This window comes from Trichosurus vulpecula, chromosome 3 (genome assembly GCF_011100635.1).
Source record: "Trichosurus vulpecula isolate mTriVul1 chromosome 3, mTriVul1.pri, whole genome shotgun sequence".
NCBI classification, from domain to species: Eukaryota; Metazoa; Chordata; class Mammalia; order Diprotodontia; family Phalangeridae; genus Trichosurus; species Trichosurus vulpecula.
Window position 1 is genome coordinate 136,585,182 of NC_050575.1, and position 20,234 is coordinate 136,605,415.

At 38.1% G+C, this 20,234-nt stretch overlaps 1 protein-coding gene across 1 annotated transcript in view; it reads right to left on the reverse strand.

The window, feature by feature from the left end:
* Positions 1-952: 952 nt before the first annotated feature.
* WDR88 (WD repeat domain 88) overlaps positions 953-20,234 on the reverse strand; it is a 58,202-nt gene continuing 38,920 nt past the window's right edge. The window contains exons 7-11 of the mRNA XM_036748212.1: positions 14,886-15,073; positions 11,497-11,579; positions 8,409-8,477; positions 4,019-4,111; positions 953-1,269 (exon numbers count right to left, since the gene is read on the reverse strand). Coding sequence (XP_036604107.1) covers positions 1,111-1,269; positions 4,019-4,111; positions 8,409-8,477; positions 11,497-11,579; positions 14,886-15,073 — 592 coding nt within the window. The 3' untranslated portion in view covers positions 953-1,110. The remainder of the gene's footprint in view (positions 1,270-4,018; positions 4,112-8,408; positions 8,478-11,496; positions 11,580-14,885; positions 15,074-20,234) is intronic.

A 20,234-nucleotide genomic window follows, 5' to 3' on the forward strand; every position in this document is an offset into this window, starting at 1 on the left:
ATCTCTGGATCCCAAGGGTGGCATTATAATGAGGCGGTGTCTATAAACACTTAGACATCTAAACCATTTGGATCTCCTAACCAAAATAGTAAAATATCATCATAGAGATACTCACAAAGGCAGTAACATGATTCTACGGTCTTTAGCTATGAGGGAATTGTGGGAATTGAGTGAACCACACTGACTCCATCTTGCAACTCAATTCTAGGACTAGCTCAGTTTCCTTTCTATTCAATTATGGGTCTAGCTCAATTTCTATCTTGTGTGACATTTTTATTCAGTTACGGGAATTGTGAGAAAACTTGGTTGCATTGTTTGAACCTAGCCCTGCATGGCTTCTGCCTGTTGCTTAGAAACCCTTAATTAAGAATCCAGGTTATCTTGACCAGAAATTCAGTCAGATCTGAAGATTGATGCAAGGAGTTTTCTCACAATTATACATCTCAAGCGACCCATATGTCTTATCTGAAAACTGGCCCCATGCTGGTCAATCAGTTATTGTTTTCATGTTCCTTTGATTGAATACAGACAGACTGAATGCAGACTAAGACACCTCTTTTTCTGATTTCAGGGAATTGTACCTGCTTGCTCTCCCTCTCCCAATTTTGGAAAGCCCTTAATCTTTCCTCCAATTAGAAATCAAATTACCTAATGTTGTATCCTGGTTGTTTTCTTTTAATTAGTTGGGTTTATTTGATTAATTGTTTCTAATGCATAAAAATCTGTCTCCCCCTATATTCAAAGTCCAGAGCCAAAGCTCAGGGGTCTGGTCCCAATTTGTAATGCAATTGGCATGCATTGCTTAATAAATCGATATGCTCAGAAGCTCAAACCTTTGTTTCCTCTTTTCTTTCACCTGCAACAGCTACGATGTACATAATCAAAGTGTAGTAACATTTTCAGAGTTCATTTTCAATTTTTCCCTCAAAGAAATCTAGTTATTAGATCTGTTCAATTAAATAAAGTATTTATTCCAGAATAGGGCCACCACTGTTCTGTTCTGTTCTGTCATCCCCCCAAGACTGGCCCATACTGCTCCCAAATGCGGAACGCCTGAGTCTACAAACCACATGCATACCCCAGGGTGGTACAGACAAAGACTTCACATCTTCAACTCTTTGGGACATCTTTCTCATCTTCATCAACTGCAGGTGGTGCTGACAAAGCATATCGTGAAGGAGAAGCCAATCGACAGAATAGACATTTGGGTACCAGTTCAAATTCTTCATCAATTTGTAGGCATGAGAAAGGCTTTTCACATTTTTCACACTGATGTAAAATATTTGAATAATAGGGAGGACATGTCAACCAGAGGTAATAAATAAGTATATCTCTTAACTGCTAAATTTGAATATATTTTTACAACCTAATTACTTTTGGAGATCAGGTCTCAGGAGTGTGCTAGAACCAGCTTGGACAGGCTCAAAAATCTTATTGTTAAATTTTCATTGTGAGGATTTGCACCTCAGAACTCAGCAAAGAGTACAAATCGTGGCTTAATTTATTGTTTTGTTGATTGTCTAAGCTTAAGGAAGTGATGGAGAAAATATCAGTAGTGCAGTTTAAACTTGAAAGTGTGTCATGCATACTTTTTTTTTCAGAGAGCCGATTGTTAAACATGTACCAGCAGACCACAAAGCACAATGACTTTCTGTTCCCAGATTATCTATCTGAGCTATTGGCATTGCCCAAACATACCAGATTTAGCCTTCATTTGGCACTATGTGGTTTCACTTGAGGTTACATGATGGAAGCTGAACCTCCTCCAATCCACAAAGGTCTGATATTCATCTATGAGGCAATTCTGCCCTCTTCCAAATTGCCATCGCACCTAGAACCTACGTAATAGACTGGTATCAAAGAAATGTGCTTGATTTACTCTGGGGAAGGACTCTAGCCAGTATAATATAGTGGAAAGAGACCTGGTATGGGAATTCGGAGGTGTAGGTTATAATCCTGGCTCTGCTATGACTTTGTAATGGGACTGGGAGCAATAACACCAACCTACTTTATATGTACTTCAAGGTGTGTACCTTCCCCATTACAGCTATGTGAGGTAGGTAGCAAAGCACTATCATCGCCATTTTACAGATGAGAAAATTGAGACTCAGAGAGGGGAAGTGATTTTTTTTTGCCCAAAGTATCAGAGTCGGAATTTGAACACAAGTCTTTTTATTCCAACACCTCAACTCTTTTCACTCCGTCATATCCTCCCTAGACCTCACTCTCTAATCTATCAAATGGGGGAGGCAGACTAAATGATCTACTAGATTCCTCTCCCAGCTCCAAATTTCTACGATTTTCATCTTATTTTGAACTCAATTTTAAATCAATTTGGGGAAGTTCTTATAGCAAATATTAGTTCTAGAGCAAGGGTTCTTAACCTTTTTTGTGCCATGGAACCCTCTGGCTATTGGTCTGGTGAAGCATATGGATGGAGCCCTTCTTAGGATAATGTTAATTGCATAAACTATAACACATAAGATGACGATTACGTTGAAACACAATTATCTTTGAAGGACTTGGTAGTTCTGATCAACACAATGGCCAGCCACGATTCCAGAGTACTCGTATGAAACATGCTGCCCACCCCTGATAGAGAAGTGATAGATTGAGATGTATTTTAGGGGGCATGGCCGACCCTGGAGTGTGTTTTGCTTGACTAAACATGTCTGTAATAGGGGTCTTGTTTTTTGTACGTTCTGAGTGGAAGGGATGAAGAGGGAGTAATGAGAGGGAGAGAAAATAAAACGTGATTTGAAATAGTTCTCAATTTTTTTAAACGTTTACAGACCTCAGGTTAAGAACTCTAGAGTTTTCCTCACAATTAAAGAGTTAAATTGTGTATACTGCTTTGGGTAGGTAATGTGATTTCTTTTTACCTTATAAAACTTTGCCTCCCCTTTCCTGCCCTGCCCCCATCCTCTTTGAAAAATCAGGAGGGGAAACACACACACACTGGTATTTTCTGGCTTTGTATTTTACTAACTTCTATAGTATTTCTATAGAAATAGCATTTTTGTCTAGCTTTAATCATGATGAACCAAGTCACAGAAATATTGTTTAAACAATTTAGTCCTGAACGCTCTAGCCATCATTTCTAGCACTTCACTCCCAAACCTAAGACCCTATTCTGTCCCTAACAGAAGGGAGTAAAGAAACACCTAATTACTTTCAAGAAAAACAGAGATTTGGAAACTCAGAGGCAGCTGTTCAGCATATTGTAAAGTCTGCTCTTGGCTCCTGTCTAGAAGGGTCTACTTCTTCACGGTTGGCTGGCTCTGGTATGGCAAAGGGCATATCTGATGGCAGTCTTGGCACATCAGAAGTGCTAACCAACTGATAACAGGAATCTGTTGCCTTTCCCCTTCCATCCACACCCAAAGAGTTGCTCCCAAAAAGCAAGTAGGATTCATAGAAAGAGCAGAAATGCATCTGTCAGGTGGTTTGGTAGCTTTAATAGGTCTGTAGAGGAAAGAAGCTGTAGTGGAAATGCTTTACTGACAACGGCAAAGACACCTTTAACAGGATGTTGACGGGATCTTTGACCTCAATTTTAACACAACACCAGAGACATGACTGTGGGTGTAGGGTGCCTGGTTAATTCCTTGGATAACCACACACACACACACACAAACACACACACATGCCCATGTAGTTGGAGACTGAGACTATTCATAAGGAAAATAAAGTCGTAGCTTCACAGTTCTAGAGCTGGAAGGGACTTCAGAGACTATCTAATTCACCTCTTTCATTTTACAGGTGACGAAACTAAGTCACACACTAGTAATCATCAGTCAGGATTTAAACCCAGGTCCTCTGACTCGAGAACCACTGCTCTTTTTAGGGGTAAGAGAAAGAAATAAGTCATTTGGGAATAAGAGGTAAATCTTTTTTAAAATCATTATAGATCTAGGTTGTCCTGGTTTCTAACTGTGCCTCTTTTTTCTCTACTAAGTTGATTTATAAAACCAGAAAATGGAAGACAACATTAAGCTTCATTTGCTTTAATACTAACCTGAATTATTTGCGAACCATGGGCTCTTCTGTATTCTATTAACAGAGGAATTTGATCAGCCTTTTCAATGTTCCACAGTCTTATGGTAGTATCCTGAAATTTCAAAAACAATATTCATCACACAGCAGAGACCATCCCGTTTAAAAAAAAAAAACCATTTCACAGATGAAAAAACTAAGGCTCAGAGGGGAAGTGATTCATCCTAAGTCACATGGATAATTATTGGCAAAACTAGGATTAGGACCCAGTTCTTCTAACCCCTGAGCCTGTTCACCTGACTACATATTACACTGTAGCGTAGGAATTTCCAAACAATTAAAGTATGGTCAAAAGATAGGGTAGGACTGCTTTTCTAGTGCACACCTCTATGAAAACATCAGGAAATACTCTAGGTATTATTCATTTTGGAAAAAAGAATCATTCCATGTGGAGTTGAGCACTGTGGACATCAAAGGCCATGAGCAGGATGGTGGGGCTGCCTCAGGAGGTAGCGTCTGCAGGGGCTGCAAGCAGAGGGGCTCTAGGGCCTCCAGGAGTGGCTTAGGTTGCCTATCTCTTTGCCAATGCCAGAAATGACTTCCAGAAGAATTTTATTATTGTTAATTTGGGACACTTTGCTCCTGATTTGTTGGTTGGCCAAGACCCTGAATGATATTGACTGGATGTCAACCTAGCCAGGCTAGTGGTTGAGTTGTTTTGAACTACACCCAACCTAAAGAATCCCTGCTTCTGATGCACAGCTATAGCCATGACCACACTAAAAGGTCTACTTTGACCAACCACTCAACTTCTGATTCGGATTGACAGCATTCCCAACTGTGCACTAGATATTTAGTGTGTTGCTAGTGGTGTTTGCTGCTCCCTCCTCCCCATCCATATTTTCAGCTTCCTTTTATGTACTGTCTTCCCCCACTATAACATAAGCTCTTTGAGGGCAGGGACTATCTTTTGCCTTTCTATGTATCACTAGCACTTAGTACAGTATCTGGCACATAGTATTTAATAAATGTTTACTGAATGACTGACTTTCCTCTTTCAGAATCTTGCCCCTATACTTAAGCAATTCAATCTTATACTGTGTTCTACCCTCAACTCATTTATTCCCTTATCCTATTGATGTTTATATTTTGCCAAATCCCAACCCTGGTTACCCCTACAATCTATCTTCTTAACTTCTACTTGGGTGCTGGAAAAAAGTCACAAAATGAAGCTACATATTCATGTTATCAACTTTCAACTGGGCCCTCACTGGCACATAGCAGTCCTTCTATTCTTCCCTAATAGACTCTCACACTACCCACAGCAATTGTTCCAAACCTCCCCTCTCCTCAAAATATCTATGCAATTCCCTCCCACCTTAATCTCAGCAAAGGACCTCATCTACTTTATTGAAAAAAAATAGAAGCCATGCAGTTTGAATTTCCTCTTCTTCCCAATTCTAGACCTTAAAATCCTTTACATAATCCCTCTTTCTCTCCTCATTTTCTCTCATCTCTTTGCCAAGTTTAAGTCTTCTACTAGCACTCTTGATTCCCCCCTTCTCTGTCTTCTCCTGGGGTTTGCCCCATTGGTCATTCTCTCTGTCTGTCACTCTCTGCATCTCTCTAACACCTCTAATCTCTCCTTATCTACTATTTCTTTCCTTGATGCCTACAAACCTTCCAATCTCTCTCTCATTCTTAAAAAACCATTTCCTTGACCCTGCCATCCTTTCAACTGTCCTCTATTTCATATCCCTTTTACAGCCAAACTCCTAGAAAAAGTTATCCACACTCATGACCAGCACTTTCTTATTTCCTTCTCCTTATTCCTTTGCATTATGACTGATGATGCCCTTCTCCCCCTGTACTTGATAGAACCTGCTCTCTCCAAGTTTACGGACAATCTTAACTACTAAATCAATCAAACAAGCCTTTATTAAATGCCTATAATGTTCTAGGAACTATGAAAAGCCCTAAACATTTTTTTTCCTCTTCATTGAGTTCTCTGCAGCTTTTGGTCCTCTTCTTAACTGTTTGAATTCTCCTTCTCTGTCTCCTTTGTGGAATTCTCCCTCTCTTTCTCATTTGTGGAATTCTCCTCTGTCTCATTTGTGGGATCATCATCCATACCCCACCCCTTGAGTGTGGCTATACCCCAGTTGTTCTACCTTGAGACTTCTTCTCTGTCTTTCAGTAATCTCACGAGCTCCTATTGGTTCAATTATCATTTCTCTGCCCATGACCTGAGCTCCATTCTTATATCACCAATTGCCTGTCAGATGGCCTTATCTCTGTACCCTACAGGCATTACAAAATTAACATGTCCAAAATAGGCCTCATTACCTTTGCTCCTAAATCCATCATTCCTCTTAACTTCCCAATTTCTCTTAAGGATACTACCATCCTAGTCAGCCAGGTTTGCAACCTAAGAATTATCCTCAGCTCTTCCTCACTCCCCATAAGCAACCTGTTGCCAGGTCTTATAGATTCTACCTTCACAGTATCTCTTATATCTCTCCCCTCCTCTCCATTCATAAGACCACCACCCTATTTAAGGCTCTCATCACTTCTCACCTGAACTACTGAATAGTCTCCTTAGGGGTCTCCTGTCTTCCAGTCTTTCTCCTCTCAAATCCATCTTCCACCCAACTGCCAAATTGAAATTTCTAAAGCATAATATTTTCATGTCATTTTCCTCTTCTATAAACTTCAGGGGATCCCTATTGCCTTCTAGGAACAAATATGGACTCCTCTATTTATCATTTAAAGCCCTTCGCAATCTGGGACCTCTCTATTTTTGCAGACTTCTCATTACTCCCTCTCATACCTACTACTTTGCAGCCAATCTTGCTTACTCGCTAATTACTATACATGGCATTCCATCTCCTATATCTGAGCCTTTGCAAAGGATGTCTTCCATGCCTAAAATGTCCCCTTTCCTTACCTCCACCTCTTAGAGTCACTAGCTCCCTTCAAAGCTGAGCTCAGGCATCACCTCTCACTAACAGACCTTATAGATCCCCACACACTCTAGAAACTACTTTGTATATATTTTATATTTACTTATCCATGTACCGTTGTATGCTTCCTAGTGGAATGTTCCTTAAGGCTTACGAGTGAAATAATCAGATTGATTCTGTGTCTTTTTTAATTGATCCTATTTACAGTTAATTGATTTTGCCCTGTAACTGCCCAAGTCATGATTCTGAGTCTCTGAACTTAATTCGGAAATTTAGCTGACCTGTAATGAGTTAAGTTTAGAAATCCAGTACTGTTAATCACTGTTCTGTTATTGTGTCAAGGAAATCTGTTAACCTTGAGGGAGGTAGGTGGATACCAGGAAGTCTGGTCTAGTATCTTTATACCGCCAAGCTATGCTTCAAAGATGTCTGCTTCATTAACCAAAGAAGTCTGGTCTACTTTCTCTGTCCTTGAATATGCAGTCAGACTCAATGAACATTTCTTAGTCACAGGAGGAAAAGAGGGGTGTTGTTATTAGCCCTCATTCCCAGTTTCCATGAAATCATATTTTCTTCCATCTATGATGCTATCCTTCCTATTTTCTATACTCCTCGAAATTATAAAAGAGAGCCGTCCCATTCATTTGAGGTCTTAAGAGTTCCTGGGGAAGCTGAGATCCTATTTATTGGTAAATTCCTGCTTTGCTAAGAAATTGATCATGCTCAGAACTTTGTGCCTCAGTCTACCTTAATTTTAATCATTACAAGGGAAAAGGATCATTTCACTGCTTTTGTCAATGCCAACTTAGTACAGTACTTTGAACATAGTAGGTGTTTAGTAAATAAATATTTGATGAATTTAACTGATTTGAGACTCTCCTTTTGCTATCTGTCCAAAGAGGTCTATGAGCACTTGTGGATTACTTAACCAAGTTGAGGAGATGATATAGAGGCTAGACTTGTTGGTAATTAAGAAAACAATTGAATTCTCCAGAAAATGACTGAATATTTCCAAGAATCTCTGCAATGGGGAAGATTCCAAGAAATTAATTTATGTCTGTATAAACATTTGTCTCCAAATCACTGAAGTAAGAATGACCTCTAAGGTCCTTCCTAGCTTTACATTCTATGATTTTAAATGAAAGTATTTTAAGTCAGCAAATGTCTTTAACATATCCTAAGACTAGATAAATCTGGATTGAATTTGTAGGTACAAGGAGACTAAGAGTTCTTGACTGACTTTCTGCAGTAGATTTTCCCAGCCAAAAAGTTCATCTGCTCTCTCCTCACTACTATGTATTAAAATTGAGCCTCTATATTAATTGTCCTACCTGCTCTGAAAATGAATTTCCTCTGATATCAAATATATATATAGCATATATATATATAATATAAATTTTACCTAATGCAATAGAGATTTGGAATCAATGAAATATTTGTAAATTTTACCTTTGAAGCAGAAATAACCCATTTTCTGTTGTTGCTAATTGCAACATCCATCACCCAGTCTTCATGTCCCTGCAGGAAAGTGAAACTTAACTGGACCCCAAAGTAAAAACTTTCTTACTTTTATAACAGAATAAAACTAGTATCTGTAACTCTCAAATGACCTTATACTGAAATGAAAGCAATGAATTCTGCTTCTTTTGCTTAATCAAAGCTATTTTTCATGTTACAGAAACATTAAAGGCTTAAAATAAATTTAAAAATTATACTTCTTTGAATTATGTTTGAGAATACTACATAATTATTCTGAAAAATGGATGAAGGGGAAAGTTGTATTTAATCAACTGTTTTGTAAAACTGCCTTTTTAAAAGAAACCTGCAAAAACCCTGCAATTGTCATTCATACTGTACTGGCATTCAAATTATCTAAAGGGCGCTATAGTGTAGGAGGAAAGGATTTACAATTATAATCACAGAATCTCAGAATCAGAAGGTACTTCAGGAACCATTTAGAACAAATATCTCCCTTACAATAGGCCAGACAAATGATCCTGCAACCTCTGATTGAAGATCTCCAGTGGGGGGGAATGCACTGCTTCCACCAATTAATATATCATTAGAGGTTCCTCTGGAGACAAAAGTCACAAAGACTACTTAGCCTATTAAGCTTAATACTATACTCCTGCTTTTGAATTCCATTTTAGCTCTTAAGATTACTTTATCTCAATACTTATTTCTGCCTCACAGTTTGCCAAAAGTTCAGCTGCATGAAAGAGAACTTTTAGTTTGGGTTGCTAAAGATGGTTAATGTTCATTTTTTTAAATATATTTCTGACATGGAATGTTGAAACTAAAAGGCTGAAAGGGATGGTTTCAGAGAAACCTGGGAAGATTTGCATGAATTGATACAAGGTAAAATGAGCAGAACCAGGAGAACAGTTTATACAATAACAACACTGTAAAGACAAACAACTTTGGAAAAACTTAGACACTCTGATCAACCATGATTTCAAGCAACTCAAAGTGAAACACGCTACCCACCTCCTGATAGAGAGGTGATGTACAGCAAAACTTTTGAAGCACTTATCATGTGCCAGATCCTATGCTTGGTTTTGAGGATGGAAAGATGAAAGCAGGTGCAATCCTTTCTCTCATGGAACTTACAGTTCAATATGAAAGATGTGACAAGTACACAAGGGTGGTACCAGTTAGAATTAAATAAAATAATATAGTTAAATAGAACTTTTGGAAAATCTGAGGAGGAGAGATCTTCCTCCTCAAAGTACTGATAGATTTTTTTTTTACATGGCCAGTCTGGAAATTTGTTTTGTTTGACTATACACAGTCCTAACGGAAGTTTTGTTTTTCTTTCTTTTTCAGGATGGGGGAAAGGGATAAGGGAGGAAGGTATGAGGAAGAGAACGTGGATTTTTGTTCTTTTTTAAAAAACTAAAAATTTAAAAAAAAAATAAAAGGCTGGTTCACTTTTTACATTACAGGTTATATGGAGGGAAACAGGCTATTTTTCATAACATCTTTAAATATTTCCTTTGCTTCTGATTGTCAGGCTTTGACTATGGGTTAATAAGCCATTTTGGAGATATACATAATACTACTATCCTTTTGTCTTCATATTTCACAGGATCCTAAGATCACAGACTTAGAGCTGGAAGGGACTTCAGAGGCTGAGTCCAACCCTTTCGTTTTTACAGATGATGAAATTGAGGTTGAGGAGAATTAATAATTCATCTGTATTATCAGACTGAATCTAGCATTTAACTTTCTGAGCAACACACGAGAGAGCCAGAAACAGAGCTTACTTTCCTAAGCATCCCTCTACATGCAACCTTCCTGCTCCAGGACTTAGCTCCAAGTCTGAAGTGCTTTCAGGTTGTACGAAGTTGGGCTCAGACTAAAGAGAAGCACACAATGTGCAGGGAGCTCCTGAGTTTAGCTGCCAGCCAGGTATTTTGCTTCCTAAGGACACTAAGAGCCCAGCCCTGATGAATGTGTGTACAGGTGCTGATTCTCAGAAAAGAATACACTCTTCCAGTAAAGATCATTCTCTTTGATCTTCAGAGAAAGACTGGACAGTGGGACAATTGCTCTTTTCTCTGAGGACTGGGGTCATCTGAATAAAAGCCTAGGATTATAGTATCTAGGTAGTCTGGTTCCAGTCTTTCAGTCATATCTCCCACTGGTCATCTACAACCAAACCAGTCTCCTCAGATACTCAAGCCATTGCGCCAACTGGAGTGTCTGAATGTCTTCTTCTCTCTCTTCTGTTTAATCGAATGTCCAACATCCTTTAGAGACCAGGTCAGGTCCTATTATTTACTTACCCCTTTTGAAATCTCTCTTTTCCTTCAAGACCCTGCTCAGGTTTCATATCCTTCATGATGCCTTTCCCTCCACCCTTACCCCCAAGCTGGAAAAGATCTCTTCCTCCTCAACTTTTCCAAAAGCACTATGTTCTTTCCCCTTATTTCATTCTAACTGGTATCACCCTCATTTGTGTACTTTTCACACCTTTCCTATTAGATAGTAAGTTCCATGAGAGAAAGGATTGTACCTGCTTTCATCTTTCCATCTTCAGGACCAAGCTCAGGATCTGGCACACGGTAAGTGCTCCAGAAGTTTTGCTGAATTGAACTGTACTGTCTGACCTCTAATCTGGCAATTGCTCCTTTCTAACTCTTCATGTCCTGGTATCTTGTACACTAGATCCTTGTCCTTTTATACTATACCGTGAGCTCAGTGGGGATAGGGACTGTGTCTGACTCTTCTTTGTATCCTCTAGAGCATCTGTCATTCAAGAAATGTTGGCAGATGGTTGGAGAGTAACATGCTTATAAACCAGAAATTGCCTGGGCAGAGTTAAATCAACTACATGTATTGTAGAGAAAAGTAAGCTTATTGTAGCTCTCATCCCCCTCATTTTGCAGGTGAGGAAACTGAGCACCCATGAGGACACAATTCAAACTATAATCCAACCCCAGTATTTCAGTCCTGAAATCCTGCTTCAGTTTCTTAATCCATCAATAGTCATCTGTACAAGGCTTCTTTCTATCTCATATCAGTAAATCAGTACCTTTAATGTACACTTTTTATATCCTCCGGCCACATCCCAGACAGTTACCATTTTGTCATATGCTCCAGACACAATAAGTGAGGCTGAAACACAAAATTGGAAATTCATGGGCTTTTTCATGGATTCATCCCTCCTCTAGTCAGTCAAACTAGCTGAGTGACCTTTAATGACAGGCTCTTATTAGTCACACTTCAAAAAGATGCTGAAAACCCCTGTCTGGTTTGGCTGAATGATTCACATCTCCATTAACATGACAATAGAGGACATAATCAAAAAGCACTGGGAAGAAAGTTCTGACTTTGAGATGTAGTGTTTTTATTTTAATTAGTAAAAATACTAAACCAGTCCTTAGCTATTTCTAATACTTTCTTGGAAACCTAAGCTAATTTATTTGTACCTCCATTCTTTTTTTTTTTTTCATTGACAAACATTGTACATGTAGTAGCTGAGAATCTGTGAGTCATTGGGGCTTCTGCAGAAGCCTTATGATGATCAGTGAAATGCTTCTTGGCATCTAACAAATGGGAGGAAGTCTTTCCTGAAAAACTTCTCTAATCAGTCTCTGATCAAGAGAAACTATAACCATAATTATGAGCAAAAGAAATCTGATCGATAAGAATAACATTTAAACACCAGTTTCAGGAAATCCCATTAAGTTATTGTTATTTTCTTAGGTATTCTTTGCTTTCAGACGTACATCCCTAGAATTAAGGGAGATAGATACATGCCACATCACAGTAATTAGTAATGGCCTTCACTTGGAATTTCACATAGCACTTTGGTAACTCTCTAGTAGATGTGTGTAAAGGGTGTGTATTATTGTGATCTGTGTTTGTGGTCTCATCTCCCTTCTAGACTCTGAACTCCCTAAGATCCGGGACTGAATCTTACCTAAATTATGCATCTTGCCCAGTACCTAGCATAGTATTTAATAAATAGCAGACTCTTAATGAATGGTTGTTGAATGAATAAACTCTGTTTAAGAAAGTGTATTTGAAACAGTGATCTAATTACTTCTATTTTCATCCCTATATTACCTCCAAAATTGTAATAATGGTCATTAGTATTATACCTATTCGATTTAAAGACATTATTCACTCCAGAAGAAACATGTTTGAGTTCTGCTTTGTAGTCTAAACCTAGAACATGTTCTAATTGTATCTAAAAAAATAACCTGCTATTATGTGTGAAAGGCATTTTGACTTAACTTCCTAATATTATTACAGAGAAGGCAGTGGTTTTCTTGCTGGCAGAAAGGTTGGACAATGTGTTGCCATACTCTCTCTGTCTTGGTGGAGACCTTGGGAATTTATAAAAGGTGAAAGGAATTTTCTCACCTTAAGTCAAATGGTAGACTAGGGTCTGAGAGTGGGTACTAAGACAGATGCAGGCTCAAAAGGGGTTCAAAAAAACACATTTAATCTAAGAGTAAGATCTTCCATTGCCTGGCTGGTAAGGCTGTGGGCTTGAATTCATATCACAGCTGGAATAGCCCAAGTGCACGGCTGCCCCTTCCTGGGTGGGAGAGGCTGTGTAGCGACAGTATTCATGAGGAGACCAGCAGATGGCAGCTGAGAGCCACCTAGTAGAAACATGGCTTTTAGATGACCACAAGTCCAACCAGTCTACCAACTAACACCCTGTAGCTCCAACACGTTACCAGGTCAGCCATGGTTATCAGTGGCTCTGCAGGGGAAGTAGTACCAGGCAAGGGAAGCAGTTCAGAAGAAATTATGGGCATAATTAGTGTTGGGACAGTGGGCCTGCTATCGGGAAGACCTGAGTTCAAATCCAGCCTCAGACACTTAGTACCTGTGTGACCCTGGGTGAGTCACTTAACTTCTGCCTCAGTTTCTTTATCTGTAAAAACATAAGGATAATAATAACACCTACCTCCCAGGATTGTGGTCAGGATCAAATGAGATAATAACTGTAAAGCTCTTAGCACAGTGCCTAGTACATAGTAAGCACTGTATAAATGTTAGCTGTTGCTGTTATTCCCTAGGAGTGCTAGTTGCTCCCAGGCCATATGTGTTCTCTATGTGTGCCCTCTTTGCATATGTTCCTTGGCCACATGTACACTCTCTATACATGTTCGCTTTCACACATATGTTCCTTATGTGTGTGCTTATTCTCGCCAGACAGATGGGAATCTGCAGGAGTATATACCCTTGTGTGTTTTGTGGAAATTGTCCTTTTAAAAATGTGTTATACTTTAGTTAAATATCTTTTCCTTTGAACTACGTATCGTCTTGTTGGGCTGGCAAATGGAACATCAGTGCAGGCTGATGCGCTCTTGGTTTGAGTGGAGGCTGACCCAACTACACACCCTGAACAAGGATAGTTGACAGGAAGACCACGTGTGGGAGAGTGGGTCAGGGGCTATCCTGTATTTGCTGGCTCATTTTCAATTCAATTAAATTTAACAAGCATTTATTAAGCACTTTACCATGTATAAAATATTGGGCCAGGTGCTAAAGATACAAAAACAAAAGCCAAATGGTCTCTACCCTCAAGGGGTTTACATTCTACTGGTGGCATACAACACATACCCAGATAAGTAAATACAAAGTAATCTCCAGAGAAATTGGGACACAAACAACTGGGTGGACCAGGAGAAACCTTTTATAGGAGATATCACTTAAGCTCTGCCTGAAGAGAACTAGGAAATCCAAGAAGCAGAAATGAGAAGGGAGAAAATTCCATAAGTGGAAGATAGTCTGTCCAAAGGACCATTGTACATGGCAGGCAGCAAGTAGGCCTGTTCGACTAGGGCATAGGGCATGTTAGGGGAAGTAACATGCAACAAGTCTAAAAAAATTGGCTAAAACCAGAGTGCAGAGGGCTTTTGATGCCAAACAAAAGAGTTTTCTATTTTATCCTAGGTGTGGGAGGGAGTCCCTGAAGCTTCTTGAGCAGGGGAGTTAATATGGCTAGCTCTAGGTTTGAAGAATATTAATTTGACAGCTGTGTGGAGAATGGTTTGGAGAATGGATGCAGGGAGATCAAGTCAGAACATACTGCAATAGTGGAGGTGAAAAGTTGTGAGACTCTGAATTAGACTGGTGGCCACTGGAGGAGAAAAAAGAAGAGATGTGAGAAATCTGCAATTTTTAATTGCAAGATTTCTATAGGTATATAATCCTCCTCTTAGCTCCTTTGTCTCATGTTATGTAGACACTCTCTATTGTCCTTGTGGAAAATCATCATCCTAGTCTATTATAGATAGCAGAGTTATTGAAGAGTTAGATCCTTTCAAGGATGGGTTAACATTGTGCTATGTATAATATAACCCTACCAAAGAGCCCATGTATTTATAGAAAAGTTAGAAAAACCCAAAGCCATATTTTCACTGTAATACTGAATTTGAAATCATGTAAATAGCTTACCATCTCTGGTAAAAAGGCAGGAACTGACAGAACCTTCATGACCTTCCATCAGGGTTACACAAGCTCCCTCACTTCGAAACCCTCCTGCATTTACATCCCAGATTTTTAAGGTTTTGTCCCAAGCAGCAGTACACAAAAAATGGCCACTGAAGGTAAAACAGCAATCTGCAATAACATTGGAATGTGCTCTGGAACACATGTGAAAAACACAGACAACAAGAGTTATTCTACTCTGGTGAGAGCTCTTTTGCTATTCCAGTCCAAGGGCTTAGTTTGAATTTCTATACAGCAATACTCCTCTGGCCACTAAGACTCCGGAAAACAATTTCAGTCATTTATTCATCAAGCATTCATCGAATGCCTACTGTGTATATGTATTCCTATATATGTACATGGTATATACTTATATGTATAGCTTTTTTTGGCAGAGGAAGGTATTTATTATACTTCTCATGAGGAAGAGGGTGTGGGTGCTCACTAGGAACACCTACACTGATACAAATATAGCTTTTATTTTTAATTTAACTTTTAATGTTTTAATATATTCAATATACATACGTACACATACATATATACACACATACATATACATATATATACATACACACACATAGATATATAATCCTAGAGGCATTAGGAAGTCACTGGAGTTAGTTAAGCAGAACAGTCATAAGATCAGATCTGTGCTTAAGGAAAATTACTTTGGTCTTCTCTGGTGTCCTCCCTCTGGGCTATCACATTTCTGAAGATCTGCAGACAAAGAACAGTGAAAAGCTGTGAAGAATAACTCATAAGTTGTTTCAGAACCTACTGAACTCTTCACCTTTTTCTCTCTCTTCTCTCCCGATCTTTTGATTGTTGTATATATGCAAATAACAATCTTCAACATTTATTCAGTACCTACTATATGTAAAGCAATATCCATGGAACTGAAGAAGAAACAAAAATAAATAAGATGTGGTCCCTCCCTTTGGCCCCTTAGATGGCTGGGCAGCAGCCAGATGGCTCAGTGGACAGAGAGCTGGGCCTAGAGTCAGGAAGAACTGAATTCAAATGTAGCCTCAGACACTTACTAGCTGCATGACCCTGGGCAAGTCATGTAACCTCTGTTTACCTTAATCCACTGGAGAAGGAAATGGCAAACCACTCCAGTATCTTTGCCAAGAAAACCTCACGGACAGCATGGTCCATGGAGTCATGAAGAGGCAGATACAACTGAACAACAAACAAAACCCTCCTTTTAAGGAACATATACAGCTAGGTCCTGATTAGTATGAATAATAAATTCTGCAAAGTGCTTGCATTAATAAAATACAGTAATTGGTTCCAGCCAAATGGAGATATGCAAATAAATTTTTAAATAAGTTCATTATCTATTTATTAATGTGATATAAGAACAAAAGATAAGAAAAATGTATTTCTAATGCAAATTTATTACAAAGTAATAGAGAAGATATAGAAAGAAAAACTTTAAATATTAGAAAATTACTGAATATGGTATTTAGAGATAAGCCTACACTGAGAATGTGCAGAAAACATCATTATTGTTGTTTAAAATATTTTACAGTGTAGATTGAACTGTCTTCCCTTTAAATCTCCATACATATGCCAGTAGGTACAGAGAGCTTTGTCCACACATCTTGGCAAATTAGCATGTTCATATTCTCACACAATGAACAAAGTAAAGAGAGATAACCCAGGACATTATCTAAAATCAGCAATGCTTCAAATATGTGATATTGTTGTCCTTGCAATATTTTTCAATTGCCGGAATAAACAACTTGAAAACCAGCGTTTGATAACATTAATCATCCAGTTTCTTATTTGCCCAACAAAAAAACTAGAAATGATGGCTGTAGACTCTCAGTGCAAAGATTTTGAGACCAATAAAAAAGCACTAGTTTTCATTTAAAATACATTTCTACATGAGCTCCCAATAAAAGGATTAGGTGATTCTTAAACACTTTCAATCCAAGTTGAGTACTTTCTTTCTAGAAATGTACATTCAAGAAGGCATCCTTTCCCAGAATAAATGTATTGCATCCACATTAAAAATTTGTTGATCAGTGTATCTTCTTTGATTATTTTCTTCAAAATGTCAGAATATTTAGCTGCTATGTCTTCCTTCATCGGCACTGGTTGCCTCTCTGATAACTTTAACGTGATGCAATTGAACTCAGTTTTGAAAGTGATAAAAGTTTCTTCACCAGCCACTTATTTCCATTTTTCTTTCATTGTCTTAAATAAACTTGAAGCTTTTATCTGAATGACCCTTCTATAAAAGAGCAATGTGTTTTTAATTGATGTCTTCAATCCATCCATTTCTATAACTGTGGTGTTTCTCTTCCTTGTAGTTATTTGCACACCACAAAAAGCTGATTCAACTTTGCCTTTTCCTTTAGCCTTTGTGTTTTAGGATATTCTGTACCATAGATTCAGGCATCTTGACATCTTGTCCTGTTTTAGAGTTATAACCCCATTCATGCATTAAATTACATCAAATTTGTGCTCTAGTGTAATAACAAGCTTCTTCTTTTTTGCACTGCAGGTGTTTCCATCTGAAATATTCTTCCTTTTGTCCGGTTTGTTAAAGGCTCTTTTAAAAAAAATTTAACACAACAGAACATCATGTCCATACATAATGATAAACAGATGCACACAGATAAAGTAGCCTTGTGTTAAAACCCTCAGCTAACTCAAACAACTCTTCTCATTAATTGAATTTTGCTTTATATCAAATGTGACCTGGCATCATTTTATGATTCACACAAAATTGAAATTTACATTATTCAAAGGCACATGAATTGTAATCTAGGTATATTCTCGGTAGGGGTTGGGTGGGATAGGATTAATAAGTACATAAATAACCATAATATAAACTAAAAGATGATAAATGCATGATAGATACATACAAAGCAGTATGTATCTCTACAAATGTCTCTCTAACTTTGGGGGTTTTTTCCCTATGCCCTCTACCTATTTTGCTCTTCCAACATCTTTCCCTCTCATTCCCTTTCCCCTTATGTCTTGATGTTTTTACTGTCCCCACATCTCATTCCCCCCTCAAGTGTCCATAATATTCACTTTTAAAATATATCTCTGGAAGAAAACTGAATTAAATTGCTTTTTACTTGTGTGTGGGCCTTGACACAAGGTGTTTTGTTGGGGAGAGGGAAGATAGAGGACATGGGCGTTAAGAGACTCTTCATTCCAGCCCTAAATAGACTTTTCAAATGAACCATTAAACATAATTACGACCTCTGTATTCTGTAGAACTCAGCACTATTCATCAGAAGAAAAGAGTAAACAAAAACTGATTTCTAGAACACAATTTCTGGTTTTTTTGCCTTTTTATCCCCCCTGAAAATAGCCTTTTGAAATGCACAAACTAGACAAGCCAGAAGAAAAGACTAGTCAACTCTACAATAAAATTCAATTTTGCAAACAGTAGCAGCTCTTAGACAAAACCTCAAAGTTCCAGAACCTGGCTGGATATGAACAATCCCTAAAAGCTGTGCTATATGCATAAGGGATTATGAGCATCTTCACAGGAAACTGGGCTGTACTCATTGTGATTAAAAAATAGGATAGAGTTGGTATTCCTAAATAAATTTCCAATCTCCTCTTTTAAAATTTATCGATATACATGTATACATATGTACGTATGTATATGTGTGTGTGCGTGTGTGTGTGTGCATACACACATAGATATATAGATATGTGTGTATATATATATATATATATGTATATATATGGAGAGAGAGAAGAAAATTCTCAACAAATACCCAAACTCCCTACAAAGTACATTTCCTGAAAACAGTTCAGCTAAATTGTTTAATAGAAACTAAGTAGTTAAGTAGATAGAATACTTGGCCTACAGTCAGGAAGACCTGAATTCAAATCTAGCCTCAGATACTTACTGGCTGCATGACCCTGGGCAAGTCATTCAACCTCTGTTTGCCTTAATCCACTGAAGAAGGAAATGGCAAAGCACTGCAGTATCTTTGCCAAGAACACTCCATGGATAGTGTGGTCCATTGGATTATGAAGAGTCAGACGCACCTAAAGGACTGAATTTGTTAATAGATAATATGGGCCACTTTTGTATTTCACTAAACTTTACAGAAAGGATGAGCCCTTTTACTCTAATAGCACGGTGCCAGCGTTGTTCATTATATTTGCCCTGAGTTTTATTGTTTCTTAACATAAATTTTATTTACACTATTGTTGTCTTTGTGTGTGTGATTTTTTTTTTTTTGCCTCTTGTTTGGTGGCTGGATTAAACCACTAGAGAAAGCTAAATTCTGAAAACATAAAGAATAACTATTCCAATTAAGAGGAAAAGGGGGAGATGTCTAAAGAGAATCATATAAATACAGAAGGAGCCATTGTCAACAAATTTAAATTTTAAAAGACATATACAGAGGGTGGAAGCAAGAAGAGGTAGCAGGACAAACATAGCCAGTCATACTAATGCTTGAAATGAGGTGATGCTGGTGAGGAAAATGATGGACAAAAAAGGCTAGTTTGGGGGAGTTTTTTTAGTTGTATTGGAGAAATGAGAACAAAGAAGGGATAGGCCTGCTGCTCGGAATAGAAGGGATGCTGATAACTAACAATAGAGAGAAGGCAAAGCTGTTCAATTCAAATGGCTTCTATTTTCACTACCAAGGAAAATGATCTCTGGACTAGAAAGAACAGAACAAAAATGGGTAACAAGGAGCTGATAGTTAAGATAAGCACAGAGGTAGAAGGAACACCTCACTGACCTTGGTGAATTCAAGCCATGACACCTAAATGAATTCTTCAGCTGCTAAAAGAACCAGCAAATGTGATCACTAAGCTCCTGTGAGCAATCCTTGAAAAAATCATGGTGAAAAGGAGCGTTACCATAGTAATGGAGGAGAGCAAATGTTATACCAATTTTTTTAAAAGGGAAAAGAGAAAGATCTGAAAACTGTTGATGAAAAAGCTTGACTTTGATTTCTAGCAAACATCTATTAATGAGATAGTTAATGAACATCTAGAAAAGGGAATGGTGATCCCAGACACTAAGGCTTCATTAAAGATTGACTGGTCATGCCAGACTGACCTCATTTCATCTCTTTTGAGAACCTTGCTAAACTAGTAGATGAGGGAAATGTTACAGTTTACCTAGATTTTTGCAAAGCGTTTGACAAAATCTGTCATGCTAATCTCATGGAAAAGATGGAAAGTTATTGATTTTTTTTTAATTTTAAGGAGTCAGCGAGGTGGTGTATTAGACAGAGTTGTCTGAAAACAGTTCCTGAAAATTGTCTTAGAATCAGGAAGAGCTGAGTTCAAATTCTGCCTTAGATACTCACTATA